Source organism: Amphibalanus amphitrite, unplaced genomic scaffold, assembly GCF_019059575.1.
Source record: "Amphibalanus amphitrite isolate SeventyFive unplaced genomic scaffold, NRLGWU_Aamphi_draft 000691F_arrow, whole genome shotgun sequence".
NCBI lineage: Eukaryota > Metazoa > Arthropoda > Thecostraca > Balanomorpha > Balanidae > Amphibalanus > Amphibalanus amphitrite.
Window position 1 is genome coordinate 32,542 of NW_024882185.1, and position 27,385 is coordinate 59,926.

At 58.7% G+C, this 27,385-nt stretch overlaps 2 protein-coding genes across 16 annotated transcripts in view; one reads left to right on the forward strand and one right to left on the reverse strand.

Annotated features, from left to right (window-relative positions):
* Window positions 1-17,151, forward strand: part of LOC122364677 (low-density lipoprotein receptor-related protein 2-like) — a 46,344-nt gene extending 29,193 nt beyond the window's left edge. Inside the window, exons 41-61 of one of the 2 annotated variants that reach the window (XM_043335287.1) lie at window positions 162-326; window positions 804-930; window positions 5,164-5,346; window positions 5,611-5,815; window positions 7,824-8,055; window positions 8,439-8,574; window positions 8,897-9,012; window positions 9,287-9,522; window positions 9,750-9,765; window positions 9,818-9,953; window positions 10,395-10,507; window positions 10,845-10,991; window positions 11,317-11,450; window positions 11,574-11,747; window positions 11,988-12,128; window positions 13,417-13,537; window positions 14,161-14,330; window positions 14,640-14,731; window positions 15,245-15,347; window positions 15,607-15,724; window positions 16,304-17,151. In XM_043335287.1, coding sequence (XP_043191222.1) covers window positions 162-326; window positions 804-930; window positions 5,164-5,346; window positions 5,611-5,815; window positions 7,824-8,055; window positions 8,439-8,574; window positions 8,897-9,012; window positions 9,287-9,522; window positions 9,750-9,765; window positions 9,818-9,953; window positions 10,395-10,507; window positions 10,845-10,991; window positions 11,317-11,450; window positions 11,574-11,747; window positions 11,988-12,128; window positions 13,417-13,537; window positions 14,161-14,330; window positions 14,640-14,731; window positions 15,245-15,347; window positions 15,607-15,724; window positions 16,304-16,476 — 3,038 coding nt within the window. In that variant the 3' untranslated portion in view covers window positions 16,477-17,151. Of the gene's footprint in view, window positions 1-161; window positions 327-803; window positions 931-5,163; window positions 5,347-5,610; window positions 5,816-7,823; window positions 8,056-8,438; window positions 8,575-8,896; window positions 9,013-9,286; window positions 9,523-9,749; window positions 9,766-9,801; window positions 9,954-10,394; window positions 10,508-10,844; window positions 10,992-11,316; window positions 11,451-11,573; window positions 11,748-11,987; window positions 12,129-13,416; window positions 13,538-14,160; window positions 14,331-14,639; window positions 14,732-15,244; window positions 15,348-15,606; window positions 15,725-16,303 lie in introns of both variants that reach the window. The other variant, XM_043335288.1, reaches the window with a different exon arrangement.
* A 3,567-nt stretch (window positions 17,152-20,718) lies between these two features.
* LOC122364688 (solute carrier family 12 member 4-like) overlaps window positions 20,719-27,385 on the reverse strand; it is a 109,302-nt gene continuing 102,635 nt past the window's right edge. For all 14 annotated transcript variants that reach the window (XR_006253621.1, XM_043335307.1, XM_043335304.1 and 11 more), the window contains 4 exons: window positions 25,187-25,306; window positions 22,791-22,933; window positions 22,425-22,564; window positions 20,719-21,483 (listed from right to left, as the gene is read on the reverse strand). Coding sequence is in view for 13 of the 14 variants with exons in the window: in XM_043335307.1 (XP_043191242.1) it covers window positions 21,392-21,483; window positions 22,425-22,564; window positions 22,791-22,933; window positions 25,187-25,306 (495 nt within the window). In the remaining variant the exon portion in view is untranslated. The remainder of the gene's footprint in view (window positions 21,484-22,424; window positions 22,565-22,790; window positions 22,934-25,186; window positions 25,307-27,385) is intronic.

Sequence of the window (27,385 nt, forward strand, 5' to 3'; positions counted from 1 at the left end):
GCCCCTTCAGTTCCCCTCAGCCCCTGTAGCTCCCCTCAGCCCCTTCAGCTCCCCCCAGCCCCCGCTGCCCCCCTCAGCCCCCGCGGTTCCCTGTAAACGTTCTGTAACCGTTCTGTCATTGTTCCGGCTGTACTGACGATTCGTCCTGTTGCCACCCACAGTGATTGACGACTGCGGCGACAACTCGGACGAGGAGAACTGCGCCCACGAGTGTCCCGAGCACATGTTCCGCTGCACCAAGAACGGCTACTGCATCAACGAGTCGTGGAAGTGCGACGGCGATGCCGACTGCACGGACGGCACGGATGAGTCAGAGGAGATCTGCCGTGAGTTGCCACTCCCCCCCTCACCTCTAACTCTGCTCAGCTCCGCTCTGTATTGATGTGCTCTTAGCTCTGCTTGTCTCTTCTCCCTTCCTTTCTCCTTTCCTGCCAGGCAGCGTCCCTCCAACCGACCCTCTGTACCACTGAGGCTCCCAGACGGCCTTACCAGTGCTGTATCCTATACCGCCGCCCCCAGTGTGTGCCCCACCACTCTGCGCTGCTCTCCGCTGCCCTGCGCCGCCCTGTCGATACGCCCGGCTAACTCTGGGAACAGTTGCGTCACGACCGATTCTAAATGTCAATGAGCTGTTCCGTGTCACCGCCGCCGGACCGAATCGACACCCCATTGGGGACCAGATGTGACCTCACTGGGGCTTGTAAAATGCCCGGTAAATCCTATCGGGTGGTGTGTTCCCTCCCATTACCCAGATGTATGAGTGACACGCTGACATGCCCCTTTCCTCTCTCGTTTTTTTATAGACGTGGGCGGCTGTGACAAGGACACCCAATTCGCCTGTAAGAACGGCAAGTGCATCGCCAAGCTGTGGTCGTGCGACGGTGACAACGACTGCGGGGATGACAGTGACGAGCCGGCGCACCTCTGCAGGTGGGTCAGGGTTCTTCCGGGGGAGGGGTCAGATGGGACCGCCGCGAGAACCTGCACCGTTCTGACACCACCTCAACGGCACAACCTGACTCGTCAGATGAGTCAGACTGGGGAGTTGGGATCGGTATGGCGGCAGTCACTGCCCGAGGGCATGACTAGTCATTTCGTTTGTATATTGTAGTCAACGAGAGTACATATGGACATTGTTATAATGTCACAACACACGCGCTTCAGTTTCGTCCGTCAGCTCCAGATTCACACAGACATCCCGTCTGGGCCGTCCTCGGGGTAAGACGTGCTCGCTCGCTGTGGGCCCGGCCCCGGGGTGGGTGTGCTCGCTCCTTGTGGCCGGTCCCGGGGTGGACGGGCTCGCTCGCTCGCTGTGGGTCCGTCGACTCTCCGCCGGCCGCCCGTGCCGTCGTGACTGTCACGGTACCCGCTGACGGGTCGCTGACAGCTGCCATGGGCGCCTCGGATGGCCGGCCGGGCCTCTATCCGGGCAGCACCTACCCGGGCCGGCCGCACGGTCAGCCGGGCCGCGGGGGAGTGTTATCCTGATTGGGAGGATACAAAGCTTTTGCTCCAGTGGGGTCACGGGGTGACCGCTCCCTTCTGTGGGCGAGGTCACAGGTCACCACTTTCCGCACGGGACCAGATTGGGAAGACGGCTGCTTCCGTCAGGCGGCATTACTGGTGGTTGGCGACTGACACTAGCGGACTTCCGCGCGGGGATCTGGTGCTATAGACCGAGTTCGTCCCTCGCCCACCCTTTCCACTCAGTCCGCTCTCCATCTGACACACTGAGACTGAGACTGAGCCTGTATCACGGCCATCATCGAGTCACTCTCTCAGTCGTTCACGACAGAGTCCTATTCGCCACATCACCACCGCCCCAGTTCACAGTCCCCTCCGTCAGGTGTAAGCAGCGGTTCCGCGGCCACCGACCGTCCAGTGTCGCCTGCCGGCGGTCCGGTCACTCCTTGTCCCCGACCAGCGGGGACCGCTCCATGGTCTCGGTGACCCGCTCCGCCACGGACCCCTGTTCAGGCTCCGGCACCGCGCCGGCTGACTCGTCCAGGCCGGCGGCCCGCAGCGCAGCCGATACGCGGCGGGTTGCCACACGGCCAGAGCGAGCAGACTCCGTGCCGGGGTCGGCCTTTAGGGCTATGCTGCCGCTGCTGTCTGCCTTTAGGACCGTGCCGCCGCTGCTGTCGCCCGTTAGGGCTGAGCCGCCGCCGCTCTTAGCCGCTGAACCGGAGTCGGCCTTCAGGACCGTGCCGCGGCCGCTGTCGGCCTTTAGGGCCGTGCCGCGGCCGCTGTCGCCCGTTAGGGCTGAGCCGCCGCCGCTGTTAATCGCTGATCCGCTGTCGGCCGTTAGGGCCGTGCCGCCGCTGCTGTCCGCCTTTAGGACCGCGCTGCCGCGGCTGGCGCTCACTGCCGCCGCTCCTTTGGAAGCTGCGGGCCGCGCGCTGAGCTCCTCCGAGCTGAGTTCGGCTGAGGCAGCTGTCTGTCGGCCGGTCGATCCGGCGGTCTTGGCCGCCCCGACGCCGACTCTCTGCTCGACCTTGGTAGCTGTTATAGCGGCCGCCGCCCCTGACTGGCGCAGGGCGGCGGCAGATGAGGTGGCGGCGGCGGCGGACCCCTCAGCGGGGCTTGTTCTGTCGGTGTTAACGCTCACTTTTGTGCTGCTGGTGGTATCGCCAACAGCTGAGGTGCCAGCTTTACCGCTGGCTTCGGTGCCAATATTGCCGCCGACAATGGTGTCGACTTTGCCCTTGGCAGTGGTGCCACTACCAACGCTGACAGTGGTGCCACTACCAACGCTGACAGTGGTGCCACTGTCGCCTCTAGCAGTGGTGCCACTACCAACGCTGGTTTTGGTGTCACGATTACCCTTGGCAGTGATTCCACTGCCAACGCTGGCCGTCGTGCCAGTGCTAACGCTGCCAGTATCAGCGCTGGCTGTGGTGCCACCATCGCTGTTGATAGTGGTGCCACTATCAACGCTGGCTGTGGCGCTACCACCAGCGCTGTCTGTGGTGCCACTGCTGCCGCCGGCTGCGGTGCCAGTGGCTTTGGTAGAAGTGCTATTGCCGTTGGCCGCTTCGCTGATTTCGTGCGCGACGCCGCTCTTTGCGTTGGTCTTTTGCTCGGCTGTTGTGGCCGGCCGGACTGCTGATGGCCGAGTGGTAGGTTTGTGTTGTTTGTTGCTGGGTCTTGGAGTTGTAGTAGCGGTTTTCGTCGCTTGAGAGCGGGATTTTTGCTGCTCACTGCCTGGTGTTTTAGAGACAGATTTCGGCGTTTTAGTGCCGGGTGTCTCAGCACTGGGTCTTCCTGTGTCGTCGGCTCTCGCTGTCGTGCCGGCTCCCGGGGCTGTCGTGCCGGCTCCCGGGGCTGTGGTGCCGGCTCCCGGGGCTGTGGTACCGGCTCCCGGGGCTGTGGCGCTGCCTCCCGAGGCCGTGTCGGCTCCGTCAGCTGTGCCCGCTCCGGAGGCCGTGCCGGCTCCGTCAGCTGTGCCCGCTCCGGCAGCTGTGCCCGCTCCGGCAGCTGTGCCCGCTGCAGAGGCCGTGTCACCCAGTCTGGGCGGCGCCTCGGTCGGTCGCAGCACGGACTTCAGCATGGTGCGGGAGGTGGAGCGGCTGGGCGGGTCGGCGGCCTGCTCGCCGCGCCGGATCTGCTCCATCTGCTGGCGGGCCGCGTTCTCCCCGAGCGGGCGGGCGGCGTTCTCCCCGATCTGGCGGCCGGCGCGGTGCGGCAGCAGCGAGGCATTGGCCGCCAGCAGGCCCGGCCCGCCGGTCTCGGCGGCGCGGTCGGCCAGCCGGATCACCTGGTGGGTGAGGTCGGCGCGCCGCAGCACGCCCACCTCCTCGGCATACCGGTGCAGCTGGAGCGGCTCCGAGTCGAGCGGCGCGCGCAGCAGGCTGGACCAGGGCGGCGCCGACACGGCCGCACCCAGCAGCGACAGCAGCGCGGGCAGCAGCGCGAGCACACCGGGCGGGCGCGGCGCGCGCATGGCGGCGGCTGGCGGGCGACTGGCGCGGCCCGTACCCGCCGTCCGTCCGTCCGGCCGTCCGTCCGACAGTCGGACAGGCAGAGACGGGTGGGTGGGCGGCGAGCAGCGAACGGCGGGAGGTGGCAGCTCTCAGTACGGGCAGCGCGCACTTTCTTTGCAGAATGCCACGTTATTTCTTCAAGGGCGAAGTCGGTGTAGAGAGGTACAAGGAGTCCTAGGGCCTTCTAATATACCTTTGCATCTGATCTGACATTCATATGAACGTCTTTTTACCGTTCCCTGATCTAGGTATTTATTTTCATAGCCGACGTAGTTATTGAGTGCTGTTTTGTTAATACCACGCTAGCTGACCACGGTCACGGGCTATACCGGCGCTCTCGTCTCGTGTCAATGCCGTCAAATAGAGGCATTGTCTCGATTTCCTCGATTTTCTCCCGGCGACGGTAGGTGAGCTGGTAGGTGGTCTGTGCTGGGCCCTGACCCGTCCTGCAGTGCCGTGTCCCGGCCCCGTTCAGTCCGCTGGCTGCAGCTACCCCGTCCGGTCCGCTCAGAGCGCTGTCAGGACCGCCGCGTTCTGACCTTTGGGCCGCCGACCTCCCATCATTGACAGTTCTCTGACGGATTGCTGACGGGTACCTCAGCCGTCACTCGCCAGCCAACCAGATCGAGCATGCCGGAATTAAATCATTAAATCTATAACAGTATCCATTGATAATAATGCCTGGCAGTCAGATATTGTCCAAGGGTACAAGTGCCACCCGACTGCCCTTCTCAGTCTATAGGTGAAGCGGTGCTAGTAGACGCCTTTCCTCTCTGACCTGACCTGACCCCTGTCTCCACAGGCAGCGGAACTGCACGGAGGGATGGTCGCGGTGTCCCGGCTGTGACCTGACCTGACCCCTGTCCACAGACAGCGGAACTGCACGGAGGGCTGGTCGCGGTGTCCCGGCTGTGACCTGACCTGACCTGACCCCTGTCTCCACAGACAGCGGAACTGCACGGAGGGCTGGTCGCGGTGTCCCGGCTGTGACCTGACCTGACCTGACCTGACCTCTGTCTCCACAGACAGCGGAACTGCACGGAGGGCTGGTCGCGGTGTCCCGGCTGTGACCTGACCTGACCTGACCTGACCTCTGTCTCCACAGACAGCGGAACTGCACGGAGGGCTGGTCGCGGTGCCCCGGCTGTGACCTGACCTGACCTGACCCCTGTCTCCACAGGCAGCGGAACTGCACGGAGGGCTGGTCGCGGTGCCCCGGCTGGGCCAACTACCGCTGTATCCCCGACTGGTTGTTCTGTGACGGAAAGGACGACTGCCGCGACGGCTCGGACGAGCTGGAGGAGAACTGCCACCCGTGCGGCGCCACAGAGTTCCAGTGCAGCAACAAACGCTGCATACCAGAGTGAGTACCCAGACCGAGCTACAGAGCTGTACCCAGTTCCAGTTACAGTGGGTACCTTACCCAGTTCTAGTGTAGTAACAAACGCTGCATCTCAAAGTGAGTACCCACCGGGTACCACTGTCTGACTGCTGGGCAGGTGGGCTGCGGCAGGAGGGCTGGATCCGATCCTCCTGCCGGTGGTGAGCATTGAGTGTAAGCGGTATGTTTGAGACGTATTTCACGGGCATTGTATGCTAAATGTTGTCTTTACTCGCCCTCCACCAGACGCTGGCTGTGCGACTTCACCAACGACTGCGGCGACAACTCTGACGAGGAGCCCGGCATGTGCAAGAACCGCTACCGAGAGTGTTCAGAGTCCGAGTTCCGCTGCGCCAACGAGAAGTGCATCCCGAACCGGTGGCGCTGCGACCACGACAACGACTGCGACGACAACAGCGACGAGGAACAGTGCGCCGACTTCAAGTGCCAGGTCAGCGGAGCGGGGCGATGGACGGGGGCTCGGGGTGGGCGCAGGTCGCCCTCGGTGCCCAGTGTCTGTGGAGTGGACGGCATAGGGTCGGTGGGTGTCCCGAGGTCGTTCTAATGGTCGCTCGCTGTGCTGAGTTGTGACGCCAGCTGTACCACCACCCACTCTCCGACTCCGACGGCTCTTGGTTCCTGAGTCCTGTAACGATCCCAGAAGTACTGTGTACTTGTTCCTCCCAGAACCGGGTCCGCGTCATGCCACTGCGCACAGGAATGGAAGACGAGGCCAGGAACTGTCAGATCCGCCACCGCTCATCGAGCTACATGTGACGTCACTGTATGACGCAATATTCCGCCGGACATGACGTCATCAGGTCGTGGGCGTCCCGAAAGTTCATTGCTCGCCAGCGGTGACAGACGATATCCTGCGCAGAGACGCACTAACGGTCCGAATAGCTTAACGCGCTGACATTAACCCGCGCCCCGTTGGGCTCTGCCGAGCAACGCGCCCCGTTGGGGGGGGGGGGGGCCATTTTGGCCCCCCCTAAGATCTCGAGAACCACGCAACGTAGCGACAAGCGGCAAACGGTGTTGGATAGCCCTATCAGGGAACTACCTTGTGACCCAATTTTATTGACCTAGGTCAAACCGATGACGTCACAGGTCAGGTTAAAGGTCCAATTTTCACCGTTTACAGGCATTTCAAGAAATGCGGTGTAAAATCGAGTAAAATGCATTTCATTGAAAATCATCGATGGGGAAATGTTCTTCAAACACATATTTTGCTAGTTGAGGTCACTGATACCAGGTCAGGTCACTGAGGTCAGGTCACTGGGGGGTCACAATATGAAAGTGTTGTGTGATACATGTTTTATGGTCCATTTTACATGACAAATGCGATTATGTGGGTCAGGCAGCCTTTGGGGCCAGCTTAGGTCACATTTTGGTCAAGGTCAGGTCAAGGTCAGGTCAAGGTCAGGTCAAATAAGGTCAAATTTCAAAGTTGATATTTTTGCATAAAATGGGTATCGAATCGATGCAGCTCGTCACGGGGAGTTCAATGGTGGTCTTTGTTTTGCCGTACGAGGTCTAGAATTGCTAAAAATTGAGTTCAAAAATTTGACGTCATCATTTTTGAACAGTTTTTTCGCTATAACTTGGCCAAAAAACGAGATATCGATCTGAAATTTAGTATGTATATAGAAGAGCGCAGGGACTATCACATATATTCCGGTTTTTTCGAAATTCGGAAAAATTTTGGATTTTTTTTTTAGTTTTTCTAAAAAAATCAATTTTTTGAAATTTTTTGGGTCAAAAACCCAAAATTTTGAAAATCCGAGATAGCAGTTTTGTAGCGCCGCTTTTTGTCTATTAGACCATATAAAGAACTTTGAAATTGCTTGATAACTGTAGATTTGGTGAGCGTTTCAAGATTGCATGTTTTTTGCTCATTTTTGCTCGAACATGACCTCAGTTTGACCTCAATAACTCCTGACCTAAGGTGACCTAAGACTTGAAATTTGGTGTGAAGGTGTCAAATTGATGCCCGGAAAGGTACTGAAAATTTGGCGGCGCTGCGCGCCGCCGTTTTCTTGCTATTCAGGAAAAACCACAGGGGGGGGGGGGCCAAAATGGCCCCCCCCCAACGGGGCGAGGGTTAATCGTGCACTTCAGACAACCTTCTCCGATAGCATTTCTGTGCGTGTGGCTGCAAATGTGACTATTAAATGGTTCTGCTTAAATGGTATAGCATAAGCGACGCTTAACGTCCGGTGCAGCTTTTAACAATTGCTGTAGCCTCATTGATTGGCATCCAATAGCAACTGTTGTAGCCAATTTGATCCTGGCAATGGCTGCGTAATGCATGCCTATGCCTCTCCCTTAATTGATGTTAACTGACCCTGCGCACCTCTATTGCCCAGGCTCTAACTGCCCCGCCCTGCCCTGCCCTGCCCACAGCCGGGCCAGTTTCAGTGTACCCTAGGTCTAACCGTCCCTCGCCCCGCCCACAGCCTGGCCAGTTCCAGTGCGCCTCTGGCCACTGTATCGGCTCCAAGTTCCGCTGTGACGGCGGCCGCGACTGCCACGACCTGTCGGACGAACTCGGCTGTCCGCCGCGCTTCCCTGGCGGCCGCTTCTGTCCCGAGGATCAGTTCCAGTGCGACAACCACCTGTGCGTTCGCAAACGAGACGTCTGCGACGGCCGGGACGACTGCTGGGACGGCAGCGACGAGCGCGACTGCCGTGAGTCGCAGCAGAGGGGTGCAGTCAGCTGGGCTATACTGGGGATGAGGCACCGCCGAGAGCCAAAATATTGGGATGCACTGTCATACTGGGCCACACTGGGGAGGGCGCACTGCGGTGTGTGGCAGAAATAAGAAAGCAGATGCTAGTGCGGTACCGGTAGAAGCGTAGGTTCACTGTGGGACAAGGCAATATGACCGTTAGGGGATGACGTGCTGACTGCTGGGGGAATATTCTGCTGTGAAAAGGAATGATGTACCTTTCTACTGGGAACATGATGCACCGCCATGAGCTGTGCTGTGGAGAAGGTAGGCAGAGCTGTGTGTTACCGAGTGTCTGGCGGACCACTGACCCACCGTCCTCTATCCGTGCCGCGTCCGCAGAGAGCCACGAGTGCGAGGGCCTGCACCGGTTCCGCTGCGACAACGGCCGGTGCGTGCCGCGCTTCAAGCTGTGCGACAAGAAGGACGACTGCGGCGACGGTTCAGACGAGAACGATCTGACCGTCTGCTCCGACAGGTCAGCAGACAGACGGTCACACACGGCGGGGAGGCTGGGGAGAAACTGGTGTAACTTGAGGCTCAGAGTTGATGGTGACTGATTGTCGTTAATGGTTTACTGACTAGGGTGAATCGCTTGCTTTGCAACGCGAAGACGGGTGAATATATGATGTATTTAATTGGACTTAGTGTATTATCCTATTGTGGTATCGCTGGTCTATTGTGGTATCGCTAGACAGCACCCGCCGTGCTGGTAATCGGTGATCATGTATTACTCTCTGGCCGACGTTCGCCCACCGCCCTGACCCCCCGCTGACCGCCCCCCCCCCCCCCCCCGACAGGCACCGGTTCTGTCGGTACGGCGAGTTCCGCTGTGCCAACGGCCAGTGCGTGGACCGCGCCAAGCTGTGTGACCACTCGGACGACTGCGGTGACCACTCGGACGAGCTCGGCTGCCGTGAGTACCCAGAAGCTCATAGTTATTTCATTTGGGCCAAGTAACATCCTGTTGATTGAGGAAGCGCACATTAATCTGTTTTCTCACAATCACTGCTGTCTCAACAAATCGTTAATGGAAACGTATCCTCATGTCACTTTGTTCAACCGCTGCTCAAAGCGTGGCATGCTTTCGCGACTGCGTTTTTCACTGTCTCTGGATACCCATACTCCCTCCATATCTTATCGTCTCCGCGGTTCCGTGTCTGATCGTCTGATTTCTGTGCACAATGCAGAGGCGGGTAACGACCACTGCGGCACGGACCGCGGCGGCTGCAGCCAGCACTGCTCCGACCTGGCCGAGGGCAGCGGCTACATCTGCCACTGCTACCGCGGCTTCCGCGCCGCGCCAGACAACGCCAAGGTCTGCGAGGACGTCGACGAGTGCCGCGAGTTCAGCCACAACTGCTCGCAGCTCTGCACCAACCTGAACGGCACCTTCTCCTGCGGCTGCCGCGACGGCTTCAAAGAGGTCAGTCCACCGGGAGGACGGGGTTTCGGGAGGTCAGTAGACTGGGCAGATGGGCTCCGAGAGGTCAGTCCACAGAGCAGACGGATTCCAGGACCTCAGTGGTCACTAGTCAGTGCTGCGACGGTAATCATGGGTGGTTTCGGAGGAGATTCGCAAACTATGGCGATTTTAACCCAAGCCCTCTGAGTGACGGTGCACAGTGTGAACTGACACCACGCTGCCCCCAAGACGGTCTGACGGGCGTGTGAACTGTGAGCTGACCCCGCTTTGCCCCCGCAGGACGGTCTCACGGGCGTGTGCCGCGCCGCCGAGCCGCTCTCCCTGCTCTACTCGACCGGTCCCGAGATCCGCGGGTACCGGCCCACCAATACCCGCTCCATGGACGTGATACGCGGCCAGTCGCGCGTCGAGGCCGTCGACTACCACCCCAGGTGCGTGTCAGGGCTCGGCTGGTGTGCCGCGCCCAGTCCCTCCGTGTCCCCCACCTCCCTCTCCACCCCTGGCAGTCGGCTCGACCGGCGGATCTAGTCCGCTGGCCGCCATTCTGGCGTACACCTGAGCTTCTTCCTGCTGGTGGCGACTGATCAGCTGCGCCCATTCTGAGCGCAGTAAAATATTTGCAGGCTACACGTGTCTATTCTAGTTCATTCCGTATTATATGTAACAGGACGCCTCACTTCTTGGGCGCGCAGTTTATTCATGCTGGTAGCATACACTCTGACGCGCCGTCACGCGGTGAATTTTTTCTGTGCCTTGTAAATTGTTTTTTTTTTCGATGACTTCGCGGCGGCGACACAGCTCCTATTCGCCTGTGCCCGTGTTCGGCTCACCGCGCTGAATCGCAGTTTGTTGACCGGAGCGATCCGTTTCAGCAAGCACATGGTGTTCTGGACCGACTCGTTCGAGAAGGCCATCAAGCGCTCCTACATTCCCGGCGACAAGGCAGACGCCAACATCGGCTTCGCCCAGGACCTGGAGATCAAGAGTGAGTGGGCTGAGCTCGGGCTGACTTGGGAGAACGGGCGTCATCGGCTGAGACTTGGGAATGATATCTGTGAACTAGCCGTGTAATTACAAGCGGAATGATGTGATGGTGGGGCTGATTTGTTGATGCACAGACTTCTCTATATATGTGAGTTGTTGTTGTTGTTGACTCAGGTGAGTTGCTCTGTATCCTCTCTCTCTCTCTCTCTCTCTCTCTCTCTCTCTCTCTCTCTCTCTCTCTCTCTCTCTCTCTCTCTCTCTCTCTCTCTCTCTCTCTCTCTCTCTCCCCCCTTCCCTGCCACTCTGGCACCCTCTGACCCCCTCCCCCCTATCGACAGGTAACGCCAAGCCGTCGGGTATCGCGGTGGACTGGGTGGCCGACCACCTCTACTGGACCCAGGTAGACCGGTCGGGCAGCAAGCCGCGCGGCGCCGTGGTCACGGCCACCACCGACGGCCGCTACAAGCGCAGCCTGATCGCCACAGGTGAGTCGATACAAGCGCAGCCTGATCGCCACAGGTGAGCCGTCGACTGGCACACCGGGCCGTCTGTCCATCTTTCAATCTGTCGTTTATCTGTCGTTCTGTCTCTGACGGTGCCGTTGACCTGTGTACGTTGTTACGCCTGGAGCGGCCCGTGTTAGTGGCCGTCTGTACCAGTCTGTCTGTGTCTCTCTGTCCCTCCGTCAGTATGTGACCGGTCGGTGTCCGTTCTCCCCAGGTCTGGAGCAGCCGGTCTCGGTGGCCGTCTCTATGTCTGTCTCTCTGTCCCTCCGTCAGTATGTGACCGGTCGGTGTCCGTTCTCCCCAGGTCTGGAGCAGCCGGTCTCGGTGGCCGTGGACCCCGAGGAGGGCGTCATGTTCTGGTCGGACGTCGGCAGCATCCCCAAGATCGAGTCGGCCTGGATGGACGGCACCAAGCGCCGGCTGCTCGTCAGTGACAAGGTGCGACAGCGTGTCTGAACTGAACACCGCCTCCTGAGCAACTGCATTACTCAGACGCCGAGTATCGCGGCTCCCCGCTCCCGGCCCCGGGACTGACCCCTGCCCCCCCCCCCCCGTCCCCAGGTGGAGCACCCGACCGGTCTGACGATCGACCTGGCCATGGACCACATGGTGTACTGGGTGGACACCAAGCTGAACCTGGTGGAGGCGATGCGGGAGGACGGCTCGCGCCGGCGCACCATCATCTCCGGGGAGCAGCTGCAGCATCCGTTCGCCCTGGACGTGTTCGAGAGCTCGGTCAGTCGCGCACGAAACAGAGATGTACCGGGCTGTCGGGGGAGGCCGTGGGTGGCTTTCCAACGTCACTCTGACCTTTTGGTACTTTAATTTGTTGTCGTTTACTGAAGTCGCCAAATGTGTTCCACGTCTCACTATCGCGTTGGTGCACTTTCCATCGGCTGTATGCCCTGGAGCTTCCTAAGTCCTGGGGAAGGAAGCGTACCCTCCACTGACCGGTCGTTTTGTCTCCGTGGTCAGGTCTACTGGGTGACCCGGGACTCGGGTGACATTTTCCGTATGGACAAATTCGGCCGCGGTGTGCCCGAGAAGGTCAAGGGAGACCTGGCCAACCCGACGAGCATCCGCGTGCTGCAGCCGCTCCGCTACAATACGTCAGTGGTGAGTCAGAGTCAGAGTCAGAGTCACTGAGTTCAACAGCCGGCTCCTGCAGCCGCAACGCTACAACACATCAGTGGTGAGTCAGAGTCAGAGTCACTGAGTCTTGCATACGCGTACTGCAGTCGCACCGCTAGAATACGTCAGTGGTGAGTCAGAGTCAGAGTCACTGAGCTCAACAGCCGGCTCCTGCAGCCGCACCGCTACAATACGTCAGTGGTGAGTCAGAGTCATAGTCAGAGTCACTGAGTTCAACAGCCGGCTCCTGCAGCTACACCCGGGTAACGCCAACGGGCTGAGTCAGAGTCAGAGTCGCTGAGTTCAACAGCCGGCTCCTGCAGCTGTGCCGGGGTAACGCCAACGGGCTGAGTCAGAGTCAGAGTCGCTGAGTTCAACAGCCGGGTCCTGCAGCTGTACCCGGGTAACGCCAATGGGGTGAGTCAGAGTCGCTGAGTCTTGCATCCGCGTACTGCAGCCGTACCGGTACAACAGATCAGTAGCGAGTCAGAGTCAGAGTCACCGAGCCCAGTGCTGGGGTACTGCAGCCCTACTGATACAGTACATACAACAGTGGTGAGTCATTCAGTTCAGGGCCTGAGAGTCTGGAGTCGGCGACTCGTGGCTTCGGCACGAACAGGGCTCTGGGCTGACTACAAACCAGCTGACAGTCCGCGGATCACTGTCGGCTGTCAGAGATACTCGGCAGCACCATTCGATGCACTATACCGTCTGACAAGGATGGCTCGGTGTAACTAGTCCGTTTGTATCTGTGCAGTGTGCTGGGTACGGCTCTGAGTGGACCATGGCCTGGCCTGCGCTGACCTCTTTGTGTCTGTGTGTGTGTTCCAGTCGAGCCGGTGCAACAGTAACCCGTACAGCTCTGAGTGGACCATGGCCTGGCCTGCGCTGACCTCTTTGTGTCTGTGTGTGTGTTCCAGTCGAGCCGGTGCAACAGTAACCCGTACAGCTCTGAGTGGACCATGGCCTGGCCTGCGCTGACCTCTTTGTGTCTGTGTGTGTGTTCCAGTCGAGTCGGTGCAACAGTAACCCGTACAGCTCTGAGTGGACCATGGCCTGGCCTGCGCTGACCTCTTTGTGTCTGTGTGTGTGTTCCAGTCGAGTCGGTGTGACAGTAACCCGTACAGCTCGGAGTGGACCATGGCCTGGCGTGCGCTGACGTGTCTGTGTCTGTGTGTGTTCCAGTCGAGCCGGTGTAACAGTAACCCGTACAGCTCTGAGTGGACCATGGCCTGGCCTGCGCTGACCTCTGTCTGTGCTGTGTGTGTTCCAGTCGAGCCGGTGCAACAGTAACCCGTGTTCGCACCTGTGTCTGCTGATTCCGGGCGGCTACCGGTGTTACTGTCCGGACAACACCCAGCTGCGGGACTCCTCCGGTCACATCTGCAACGCCGGTCAGTACCCCCTTCGGACCCCCCCACACACACACATACACACATACACACATACACACACAACACGCAGCTGCGGGTCACTCCTCCGGTCACATCTGTAACGCCGGTCAGTCTGCGCCTCTCTCTCTCTCTCTCTCTCTCTCTCTCTCTCTCTCTCTCTCTCTCTCTCTCTCTCTCTCTCTCTCTCTCTCTCTCTCTCTCTCTCTCTCTCTCTCTCTCTCTCTCTCTCTCTCTCTCTCTCTCTCTCTCTCTCTCTCTCTCTCTCTCTCTCTCTCTCTCTCTCTCTCTCTCTCTCTCTCTCTCTCCCTACTTGGCCTACTTGCCAAGTAGGCCAAGTACCCGGCCAAGTACTACATGGCCGGGGGCCAAGTAGTACTTGGCCCCCGGCCATGGCTGATTATTGCATTTAGCTGTGACTTCAGTCTTTGATATGGAGCCTTTGGCTGGCCCGGCGCCGTTTGGATCCATATTGGGGTTTTTGTTTCAGTGTTGGGGTCTGTTCAGCGCTGGAACCGGTCTCTCTGACTGAATGGTCTGTGTGTTTCAGTTGTGGGGTCGGTCCCTCTGACCGCTGTGTTAGCGTTTCAGCGTTGAAGTCTGACCTGTGCGTCTGTGTGTTTCAGCTCTGGAGGCGGCGCGGCCGTCGCCGACCGTGTGTCGCTGCCAGAACGGCAGCGTGTGCACCGTGCCGGACGGCTCCGCGGCCGAGCCCATCTGCGAGTGTGAGGACCAGTTCAGCGGCCCGCTCTGCGAGACCTACGTGGCCAAACAGAGGGTCCACACCTCCGGCGGCGTGAGTACGGGCGACGCGGCCGAGGGAGCTTTCGATTCGCACTGCTTTAGCGGCGTTTCCTAGTTGAATTTTTGCTTACGAAGTTTTAGGAAAATTATTTGAACTTATCGATAACTCTTCAAATGGCAGCGGCTTCCGTTGTAGCTTTCATCGTCTGGTTAGATTATATGTAGCTTGTGCGCTTTATGTATAGGCTGGTCCACACGCTGCCCAACTGATTTGAACTGTGACCTGTCGTTCCCGCGGACTGCGCCGTCTGCGCGCCGTGTGTGCCCGCTGCTGACCGGCCGCTCGGTCCGCGTTTCACAGACGAACCCGGCGGCGTACATCATCCCGATCCTGCTGATCGTGCTGATGGTTGGCGCCGTGGTCGGCTACATGGTGGTGAAGCGGCGCGGCGGGTGAGTCCGTGGGACGGGGAGGGGCGCGGGGAGGGACCCAGGGAGGGGCGGGAGGGGTGCGGGAAGGGGCAGGGAGGGACCAGGGAAGGACAGAGTGGGACAGGGAGGGACATAGGGAGCGGCGCGGCGGGTGAGTCGGCGGACCGAGGAAGGACGTAGAGGGGCGCGGCGGGTGAGTCTGTGGGACGGGGAGGGGCGCAGGGAGTGACATAGGGAGCGGCGCGGCGGGTGAGTCGGCGGACCGGGCAGGGGCGCAGGGAGGGTCAGAGAAAATGAGAGACCGCGCACCCTAGTAAGATAACCCCAGTCGAATAACTAGCCGTGCGTCACGGCGACCTTGAGTTGGCTGACAATTCGTCGGACACTCCGACACCCCGTCTGATAGTAAATCGGCGACCCAGTGTCTAACCATGAGCCATCTTACCACCCCGACCCCGAGTCGGTGGACCATCTGACCGTGCTGACATCTGATAGTGCATGTGAATCTGACCGCTCCGCTGTGTGTCCCGGCAGCGGTAAGATGGTGTCGGGCGGCCTGCCGGGCGGCTCCACCAGCGTCTCGTTCCGACCGGGCACCAATGTCGAGTTCGGAGCCAACGGCGCCTCCGGGCCCGAGGTGAGCCACTCGCACCGGCGCAGAGTCAGAGTCAGAGTCAGAGTCGGGGAGTCGGCCGCCGAGTCGAGCCGATTCTGGGTGGGAGATAAAGTGACTAGTGAGAAACCAATGTCAGCAGTGAATTTTTTTTACAATAGAGTGTCTTAGAGTTAGTGTTCTGACGAGACAAAACTACGCTCGAAGAAGCCATTGTCATGTGTGTAGTGGTGTGCTGGTGACTGACTCGGCTTTAATTCTTTCCCTTCCGGTGCGGCGACAGCCTCTGGACGCCGGCATTGACCTGGGCGGCATTGACGGCAAGACGAGGAACTTCAGTAACCCCATGTACGACACGATGGGCAGCCTGGAGGCCAACGGCGACCAGGCGGCCACGGCCGGTGAGTGACGAGCGCGCCCGGCTATACACGGCGCCGTCTCAGTGGGGAGCATGCAGACCTGGCAGTCTGACAGGGCAGCTGGGTGGGGCTGGCTCACTGGGTTACATACCGTGGCCTGGAGATACTCTAGAGTCGGCCAATGTCTGTCCGGCCAATGAGGGCCGATGGCTGGTTATCACTCGCTAGACGAACTGTAGCCGTGTTCGTCAGTGTGACGTGTCTGACCTATCGACCGGCCCAGAGACCCTAGAGACCCTCCGTTTGACCTATCGGCCGACCCAGAGACCCTAGAGACCCTCCGTCTGACCTGCCGGCCGACATCTGACCCCAGTGTGACCCGTCGACAGACATCTGACCCCAGTGTGACCCGTCGGCCGACCCAGGCTCCCTCCGTCCCCAGTCCTCCGTCCAGTCCAGTCCTCCGTTCAGTTCAGTCCCAGACCCAGTCCTGCTCGCCGTTTGGCCCGCCGACCGTCCCCAGCACCCTCTGACCCCGCTCTGACCTGCGGCCCGTCGTTGACGTCCCCTGACCTGGGTAATGGGTATGACCCGCTCTGACCCGTCTCCCGTCGCCGACAGCCGTGTACGAGGTGCCGTCCGACATCAAGTCGGACCCGGCTGTACTGGCGCCGTCCAGCGTCGAGACGGCTGCCGCGGCGCCCGTACCTCGCACCCGGGAGACCAAGCCGGCCACCTACGACTCCGGCAAGGACACCCAGCAGCTGGTGGAAGAGGACGAGTACGACTGCTAGCGACATCTCGGGGCCGAGCGATGAACTATAGGTGCCGCCGGTGTCCGCCGGGCGGCGGCGGCGCGGTGCAGTGGTGAGCCCCGGCGGCGGGCTGGACGGACCCAGTGAGCAGACTGCGCCGCGGGCCGCCGAGACCGGCGCCGGCTCCGCAGCTTGTTACTGCAGTGAGTGATCATTGGTGAACTGTGTTATTATCAATTGTGTTGTAATATTTTATCCCCCATTCCATAGCGAGTCTCGGCTGTTCTTTTTTAATGCGTTGTTGACTTTGCGTACATCTCGATCTCATCAACGCAGACTTTGCTAGTGCGGCACTCTTTTAACGTGGCTGTTGGCTCGGTAGTGTCTTCTGTTCGCTCCTGTATCGGGCTGGGTGGCTGGGGTTTAACCGTGTGACCGGGCGGCCGAGCCCGTCCGACCGTCCGCGGCGGCCGCCGAGTGCGCGCCGCCCCGACCGATTCCGTCCAGCGCGCGCGTACCGCCGCGCCGAGACGGCTGTGCACTCCGCCTGACCTGCTATGCAAGCGTCATTGTTCACCGGGATATCCGAGAGAGTGCGTGTGAGAGAGAGACGGAGAGAGCCCGAGTGAGAGCGACAGAGAGAAACAGATTATAATGCATTGTTTTTGCGAAAATGTATTGCTGTCAATACAAGTGGTTACGTGATGAGGGACAGCGGGTGTTTATCGATTGCAGGCGGGTTTCAATAGAAAATAGGTGTGGTTTGATTTGGCAGACTGCTAAGGGTGGGTTCGCCGTGCAGCTATGGGCATAGCGGGGCCAACGCTATCGCTCCCCTCCATGCGAGCTCCACCCTGATCTGCTATAATAGGCGATACGGATTTATTGTTCCCAGCTGACCAGCCGTTCCGGGAACCTCCCGACGAGCACAGCATTCCCCGGCAGCAGGGCGGCCGCACGCGCCAGCTGACGGCACTGCGGGTAGCGAGTGTCGCCGGGGAGACGCGCTGACCCGACCAGAGATTTTTCACAAGTCTGACGATAATAGTACACAAATATGTGGGTGGAAATGTCGTGCATCGCACCGTCCTTTTCGTGGTATTATGGATCATTCCTGACATGCAAAAGGAAACCTTTACAGTTCAGCGAGACAAGCGGTTCTTGGCTCAGCTTTCCAGCGCTATCGGACCTACTTTCGTCTCTGCATCGCTATTCGCTCACAAGCCGACTTCAAACAAATGTTTTATTTTCAGAGAAACACTGAGTACACCGATAGGGGAAACAAGGAAGGCACTTTGACTACTGCGACACACAGAGAACGGCTAAGCACGGTGGGCGCGGTCGGCTACGGTCGCGCGGTTCGGCACGGTACCGCGCACGGTACGGTACGGCTCGGTCTCTGTCCGTTCTGGTAGGGGAGGCTCGGCCCGGGCGGAGCACTGGGCCGTCCTAGGTCCGACCGAGAGGGCCGCTGTCGGCCGATACTACTTCCACCGGACACCAAAACGGCTCCGAAAACACCGACTGAGTGGGGACCGCGCTGACCAGTGGGGACAGTCCTCTCAGAGTGGGACTGTGCCCAGTAGGGGCAGTTCCGTCCGACCTGGGACTGTGCCCAGTAGGGGCAGTTCCGTCCGACCTGGGACTGTGCCCAGTAGGGACAGTTCCGTCCGATCTGGGACAGTGCCGAGGGGGGACAGATCTGTCCCACCTAGAACAGCACCGAATGGGGACCGGTGGCGGCTCTAACGCCCCTACCGCCGGGCGTGGGGCTGAGTAGGGACAGGGGAGGGGCCACTGGCGGCAACTGAGCAGCACCGGATGAAGATGATGCCAGGCGGCTACATTCACACATTTCACACACATTTGCACGTCATGACACACGCTCACTCACATGCGAAAAACGTGCACGACTTGTGGCTTGTTTTCGCTTTCGGATGGGCCAGTTCGATTTTATTTGCCCACCCCGAAACTATAGAGTTAACTGTTCAGTGCTAGGTGAAGTTTCTATAACAAAGAACGATAAGTAGAACTTTTGACACCAGCATGAACGAACGGGAGCCGGCAGCCGGTCAACCACTCACAGACACACCCGTTTTACACCCATACGCGCACAGCAGTCGCTCCGACTCGCGGCCTGCACGGGGTACAGAGCCACCAAGTCGCTGTCGCCGTCCGAGGGTCTTATGATGAAGGTGCCACCTCTCCGCGGGGTGTGTGTTGAGAGGGAGGGGCGCCTGTCGCCCAGACAGGTCACACACAGTGGGGAGGCCCGTGTCGGAGCCGCCGGTACCCCAGCGCCGGTGACGTGGAGGGTTGGTGGTAAGGTGCCCTATAAGGACGCCCCAGCATCTCAGGCAGCCGGGGCACCACGTGTGAAACTCTGGGCAGCCCCCGCCGCGGTAACCGAGTTGCATATGACATCGCCATCGGGGTGGTAGCGTTACAGGGTGCCTGTCGGTCCTACAGGGGCGCGGCGCACCCGTTCGGACCGTCCGCCGCCGGCCCGACAGTTATTGCAGAGTTGGGAGGGGGTGGCGTGGGGCAGAGCACCCCTGTTCACACCGGGAGCTACCTACAGATACCACCAGATACAGCAGATACTAGCCGGGACATCACCATCCGACACAGTAGATAGTCCGCGGGAAATCACCACCCGACACAGTAGATACTGGCGGGCACGCAGCAGCGCCAAACACGGCGGGAGCACGGCCTACGGACTGTGCCGACACAGGGCCGCGGACAGACTGTCTCCGCGGACACCGCCCGGGACAGACTGCCACCGCGGACACACCGGACACGGGGTCTACCGACGAGGACACCGGACAGCTGCCCGCTGCCGCCACCGCGCGCTACGCTACACAGCACAGAAAATAGAGTCCATCCACGCAGTCAACAAGAGCGCCAGCGCTACCGGCCCCTGAAAGCTCCTGGACGCCTAGGTGGCTAGCGGGGTGGCGGGCGGGCCGGCGGCAGGGGTGGCGGGCTTTGTACGGGCCACGGCGTTGGACGCCGTGCCGGCCGGCCGTCCGTCCCGGACCCGCCCGCTGAGCAAAGATCACAGACACGCAGAGACAATCGCAGACGGGACCGGCCGGCGGCCACCACTACCGATCGCCGCACCGTCTCAGAGGCGGCGCTGCCGGCCCCGCGAGCGGCGGGTCCTACAGAGCACCGGACACTGGGCAGCGAGGGCGCCGAGCTACAGCGTGCAACAAGACGGCAGCAGCAGACCGACCCATGGACCAGCAGACACGAAACCAGGGAGGGATCTGGATGCAGCTACTACAGAAAATGCCAGTGACAAAACATAGCGCATGGAACTTCAAAGAAATGCACTACAGCCACAGCTTGTTGCAATGCACCAGAAACTTCCTTGTTTTGTTGAATTTAGTCAAGACTCCAATTTCGTTCGCAGTGTTGCGGCTAAGATCTGCTGGAATCCTTTCATGTGATACGTTGCACCCCTTAGCTACACAGATCAATCATGACACAGGATCATTTGCGTCCCTTAGTGACTCATAGTTCTTCTACACCGTACAATGCGTAAATGAGCATCTTCAGCGTTCACATATATAAATAAATGAACATATTCATTAGCGAACTCCTTACAAGCAGCTGATGCGATGAAAACCTTCTAAAACAAAGCAGCAATGATTAAATTTGTCAGAGACGCGTCTCGCATTTATCTGTAGAGTTAAGACATTCTAGTTTACTATGTTACTCATTTTATCTGATTATGACTAAGTGATGGCTACACATTGACCACTAAACAATATTCGATGAGCAAAGACGGTCGGCATTTTATATGCATCTTATCGACAATCAGCGGCGAAATTCCTATCATCCATAAAGTCTCACGACCGTCATTGACCAGGATTGGCTATGCTTGCGAATACCAATATGGTCGAGATGAGCCATCTGAAAGGAATGACTGAACCATGCACGAAAATATCTTCTATGCACAAAGAAACATGACATAGGGACAAAAAGTAATAGAGTATGTAAAAAACTACGCATTCCGCTGTCTGTGCCCTAATTAAAGGTCAACACTGAGCGATGGAAAAAGTGGCTCGTGCGCTGGCCAGTTTGAGATGCCTGTCGACTGCTGTCACCCCTTCCTCCGAGCTGTCAGCGGAGGGCGAGTCGCCAGGTGACCAACAGGGACGCCCCCAGGCGAACAGACCCGATCCCCAACACAGGTGTACCAGCGGCGTGCAAAAGCACACGGTCACACGACCAAACGCAGCGAGCGCCGCTAAAACGATAAACAAAACAGAATGGCATAGACCAACTACTTTATTCGAAAAGCTGCCAAAAACAAATAGGAACAATTAATATTAATTAACAATGAATCTAATAAACCATGCGAAGGAAATGCGAAACAAGAACAGCGTGAGACCCACAGGGCGGGGCGGCTGCCCTGGCCGCCTGGAAAGCTCGGCATGGTTGTCGTGCACACTCGTGACAGGGCGACATAATCCACGTGACCTCGGTTTGTGACAGGGCGACATAATCCACGTGACAGATGGTGTCAATTAAAGCTACGCCGCAAACAACGCCAGACAACCTATAAATAATGATCGCTAAAAGAGCTGCCCACTGGGCTGCCTCGTGTCGGTCCGGCCGCTGGCGGCCCCACCCGCTTGGCGCTGGGCGCAGCCGGCGCGGCGGTGGCACGCGGCACCACCGCGCCACCGTCCGGCGCACCATAGAGTCTTCAGTCATGTAACAACGGCGCGGGCGCCGGCACTGCGCCCATTTGACACGTGAGCGGCCGTCCCGGCGAGCGGCGCGGCCCTATTGCAGCGGCCGGCAGTCCGGGCGGCCCATCACAGCACCGGCCGCCGGCAGCGGCACCCGCCCACCGGCCGGCCCACAATAAATACTCTCAGCCGGCGGCGGCGGTCCGTCTGGTCCCCGCGCTGAGCGCTCGTCGGACGGCGCCGCGCCACTACGAGTAGATGGTGATCACCTCGCGGCCGCCGCCGCGCACCATCAGCACCCGGTCCAGGCCCTCGGTCAGCACCTCCAGGAACTCCATATCTGCCGGCGCCGAGTCAAGGAAACCAAACGCCCGGCTGCGGTCGGCGACACGGGGAATGACAGACACGACACGGGGAATCACAGACACGGCACTGGACGTCGAGGGCACGGGGCATAAGACACACGACATAGGGTCTAGCATACACAATACGGGGAATACCATACACGGCACAGGACGTAGCATGCACGGTGCATCCGGTAGCATACAGGGCACGGAACATAAGACACACGACACAATGTGTAACATATGTACACAGTACGGGGAAAACATACACGGCACGGGACGTAGCATCCAGGCGGATACGAAGTGTAACATACATGGTAGAGTAACAGACACGGCACGGGACACAAAACACGGCATGGGACTCATCACATACTACACAAGTCAGAGAATGAAACGTTTAAAGAAAAATTATTGCAACAGGAACATTAGGCAAAACTATTGAAATATGCAACAATCCCGCACATACACACAGCTGACAGCGATTTTACCTACCGAAAACAATGAATATGGGCACCATTCGTTAGATAACAAGAAACAGCACCCCTTCATCTCGGAACGCAGAGGAATAATGAAAGAAGGGAATGACATTGCATGATTGTGAGTCCCGTCTCTTCTGGAGAACGGGGACAGGGGTCCGGCCAAACAGGAGCTGATGAGAGGACAACACTGACTCGGTGTGTCTGTAGCCTGGAACACAGGTTTAAATTGCGCAAATCGCATCTCATCACCTCCCATTGCAAAACATGACATATCTTCCGCTCCTAACTCGTAGCGCATTGAGATGCGAGTCGGAAGCAGAAAATATACCATGTATCCCAATGGGAGGTGATGAGAGGCGGCGATCTGCACGCCTGAAAGCTGTGCTCTACCTTGCGTGTGTGAGTGCCCTCCCATCCTGTCCCTCCGCACAGCCTCTGCCGGCGTCCAAAGAGGATACAGTTGGAGTCGTTTTTGGCGCTCTGCAGTTTAGGCGGCCCGGGCAGGTTGACAATCACCAGCTGGGCGTCATGTGATTTGCTGACGATTACCTCGTTCAGCTTGACGGCCGTGTGCATCCGGCGCACGTTGGCCTTATCACTGGAACACGGCAGCGACACGCAGACGATCAGTCAGCGCACACGTTATGCACACAATAAACAAACAAGGCAAACATACCAAGTTATCTAGCAGAAGCTGTAAAGACATTTTATCGTAGCACATACAACTCAGCGGCGCAGTACGCGCCGAGGTCACACCCTCAGAACTGGACACCCGGCGTCGATAACAACATGGCAGCACAGGCGGCGCGTGCCGTCCCACTCACGGTTTGATGTCGAGCAGCTTTTTGAAGCCGTCTTTGGTGGCGGGCGCGGCGTCGCCGGCGGGCTCGACGTCGACCGGTGCCGCCGGCTCCTCCTTCCGCTCCTGGGAGGGCGACCGCGAGCCGGTGCCGTCGGCCAGGTCCACCTGTGGCGGGGCGGCCGTCAGCGGGCGGGACCAGCGAGACGGACACAGATGGACACAGATACCGAGACAGGAGACAACTGAAAACCCCGCTACTGAGGTGGGCAATATCCAGCGGATCTTTTTGATGCCAGCGACAAGGATCTAATCTTGATTACCACAAACATTACGTTCAAATTAAATCAGGTGAGTGTATGTGTATCTGACAGTTTTGCTTTCATTTTTAAAGGCAACATTAGACGGGACTATTTGATATTGGGACGATAACACAGCACGACGCCAATCGCCCAGTCGACGAAACAGGCTGTCCAGACACTACACTGAAACTCATGAATGGCAGTGTCATACACAAATGCAACCAGTGCCGAATATACCAATGCAACTGTAGCCAGCTATGGCACTGTGTTGATCTGGCACACGTCACTCAGTGCCACACCGACCCGTCCAAAATCACACGTCACGAGCGCAGCATCAACCGACATACGGCGCGCCTGCTCAGCGGCTGCCCGTGTGTGTGTATGTACATTGCGGCAGCAGGCGGGTGACGCGCAGGCAGCGAACGGTGCACTAGGTGCCGGTCGGCCGGCCGACCGCGGTGTCTAGTCAGCCAGGCGGCAGTGGCGGACTCTGCTGTGTGCTCCCCGGCCACCCCGGGCCCGGGGGCAGTGCCGGTGCCGCGGCAGACAGTGCGGGCCGCGCCTTACGTGAACGCCCTCGGCCGACGCCGCTCCGTGGTGGTTGTAGCGTGCCGCCGAGTACGACTGAAACTGTGCCCCCGGGCGTCAGCGCCGCGCCGAGCACCGTGCCGGGCACAGCGGCAGACCAGACCCAGACCCGTACAGAGGCAGACCAGACCCTCACACACCCATACAGAGGCAGACGGGGCCCATACAGAGACACACCGCGGCAGACCAGATCCGCACAGACCCACACAGGGCAGACTAGACCCATACGGGGCAGACCAGGCCCTCACAGACCCATACGGGGCAGGCCAGGCCCAAACAGGGCAGACGAGACCCACACAATCGGAACAGATCGACACAGCGCGTGGTCGGAACAAGCCAGCACAGGGAAACTTTGTTGGACAGTTTGAACAATGTCAGTCTGTTGGACAATTTGATCAGGCTCACACACGTCACAAGGCTGGAGAGAATCAACACCTTGAGCCAAAAAGACGCCAGGTCCAAGGTTTAACCAAAACCGCTGAGATAACCACCGCACAGGTTTCTGGACAGATGAGGGCGCCACAGTTGCATTACGAACACGACTGTAACACCAGGAAGAACAGTGCCACGTCGCTGTGATACCCGGGCCCCGGCGCGGCGCGGCCAGCTCAGAAGCCGCGCAGAAGCGACCAAAGCGGCGCGTGTAGACTGTAGAGCCGTGCGGAGGGCGCGAGTGGACGACGGGCGGACAGCCAGTGGACAATGGTGATGTAGACCGCGGACAGCGAGTGGACACTGGGCGGACAGCGAGTGGACACTGGGTGGTGTAGACCGCGGACAGCCAGTGGACACTGGTGATGTTCGGCCGCGGACAGTGGGTGGACACTGGGTGGGCAGCGAATGGACACTGGTGATGTTCGGCCGTGGACAGCGGGTGGACAGCAAGTGGACGGCCGCGGACAGCAGGTGGACAGAGAGTGTGGACACTGGTGATGGTCGGCCGCGGACAGCCAGTGGATACTGGTGGTCGCGGACAGCGGGTGGACAGCCAGTGGACACTGGTGATGGTCGGCCGCGGACAGCGTGTCTGTGGATGTGAGAGAGTGAGAAGCCGCAGCCGCAGCCCCAGTGACAGAGACAGACAGAGAGACACAGAGAGAGCGCCGTGCCTCCAGAGATCCACGTCCGGCGTCCGGCTGACTGCCAGTGTCGGCCGCAGCCGGAGCCGGAGCCGGAGCTGGCGCCGGCGCCTCGGCCGGGGCGGGGGCGGGGACCGGGGCGGCCGCCACCGGCCCGCTGGGCTCCACGGTGCGGCTCCTGCCAGCGCTGAGCGCCGCCCGCAGACTCGCCTGTCGGGGACACACAGACGGCGAGGGCCGCGCCGGTCAGCGCCGGCCGCAGTCAGGTCAGTCAGTGTCGGCGTCTCACCCTAGTCAGCGCTGGTGACCTGCATCCGTCAGCGCTGACCGCTGCTCGGTCAGTCAGCGCTGACCGCCGCCGGCACGGTCAGACGCTCCGGTCGGCAGCCGGCCCTACCTGTACCACCTGTCTGCGCCTGTCGCTGAGACCCGCCGGGGCGCCCCGTTCTTACCGAGATGTCCGGCGTGACGGCCGCCTCCTCCGGCAGCACGCGCTCCAGGAAGTGCACCTTGGAGTTGCGCGCCGGCGGCGAGTCGACCCCCTTGAAGCTCTTGTCGACAATGTCCTGGACCTGGGGGGCGGCGGCCGGTGAAGCGGACGGCACTCGCACACACTGCGTGTCGCCGCTACTCGAGTCGGCGCAGTAAGCGGAGCCAGCCACGCGACACGGAGACCAGCGTGAACGCATGTAGGGGTGACAACCAGTGACACGGACGATATTCAACGATTAAAGGGAGCGGTTCGTTTTTCATAGCGAATAAAAAATTTCGCAATCGATATAACAACCTTTCAAAACGGCTCATTTCGTCGTTCGCAATTTAAATTTAAATGGCGAGCATGGTGTCAAAGTTCCGCTGGCGACTGGAAGCAGTTACCCTCGTTTCGTTACGGCACCAGGTCCAGGAGTAAGCTCTCCAGACCGACGGTACTCAGAAAGAAAGTCACCGCTCATTCAGACACCAGTGCAGGGCAGTGCCTGGCGGAGCTGCACCTGCTTGGTTTTACATTTTACTGACCATTCGAGAATGAACCGCTCCCTTTAATACGGACCTACAGTTGGAGGTATGAATGCACGGGCGATGGCGAATGGCGGTGATGAATATATATTACTGAACGGCTCTGGGAAAGAAAAATGGAAACCGAGGTCTTTAAAAAATTGTAGGCACGAGGCGTAGCCGAGTGCCGGAGATTTTTTGAAGACCGAGGTTTCCATTTTTCTTCCCAGAGCAAGTTCAGTAAGATATTTCCCATACGTCGTTTAATATCTATTCAGAAACTCACAATTTAATTATTGAAATCACCTTTTTTAAGATTTTTATCAAAAAATCACCAGAACTGTAGGTCATCAACCCGTGCCGGAAAACAGTGCAGGAAAGATCACGTGCAAATGTTTCCCGCACGGCTAGGATAATGCTAAAGGGATATCTCGGCGTATGGGAAAACACACTGACCTGACACAACAGCCTGCAAATATCAAACCAATAGGTGAGCATCGTGAGGCAAAAACCTGACCATAAGCAACGTTCATAAATCTACCGAAATCGATAAATCATTGACATCAATATTCAATACAATTCTACTAATATTTGATCCAGATGTCAGCTTAATTTCTGGAAGATCAGCTACCTGTATATTGGTACCTACTTGAACAGATATACAGGTAGGTATACCTACGTGTGAAAAGTCGCATTGGACATGATCAGCGTGCTCAAAATGCGAGTGACGATAGTCATGCATATGCGATTTTTTATTTACAATAGCGGCCCTGACCAAAAAAGATTTAGTTTCTTCATGCGGGTTTCAGCAATTTAATGTTAAGAGTCACTCCTTGGAAATGCTACTTAGGTATGCGATTAGAGATCTAAAGTAAATATGTAAATGGTTCAACTTTTTTATCAAAATATTAGTGATAAACATCAGGAGACCGAGACTGAGACGTGAAAAGGTCTGACTTTGCAGAGGCGGGGTGCCACAGAGCAGGCCCCTCGGGAGTAGTGAATACCGCCTGATTCCGACTAGGTACGGGGCATTAGCTGACATTGGCCAGATATGAGGCACCATATCAGAGTGAAAATTGCGTCCCGATGCAACACCGCAGTTACATTGCATGGACGTCCCCTCCTCTGATTTAGGACTGCTCGCATTTAGGGCCGAGGACGCTTCAACGATATTACCCAAGCATCTAATTTCAAGCTCATAACGTTATCATTGTGCACACTTATCGTTTGAAACATCCGCTTTAGTTAACTGTACAGGGCTATCACAGCCTGACAATGCTACATGTGATGCTAAGCAGACACTTAACACCACAAGCAGTAAGCATGTCCCATTCACGAAGCACACACACGGGACGGGGGGACGGTTTTCGAGCGGTACACAGCGCGTGCAGCGGCCGCTGGGTGAAGCAGCCCAAGCCACAGCCCACACAGGCACACACTGGCAGAGGCGGCAGCAGCGGCGGCGGGAGCCTGGCGGGCGCGGCGGCACGGCACACACGGCAGCTCGGCCGGCGGTCCTCGGCACACGACCCACAGCCCGACACGGTCAGGGGGGCTTAGGACCCTCCTAACTTCACCAGGGATATTTATCGGGCTCCTGACTTCACCAAGAAGGTTCACGTGGCGTCTGACTGCCAGGGTTTTTACAGCGC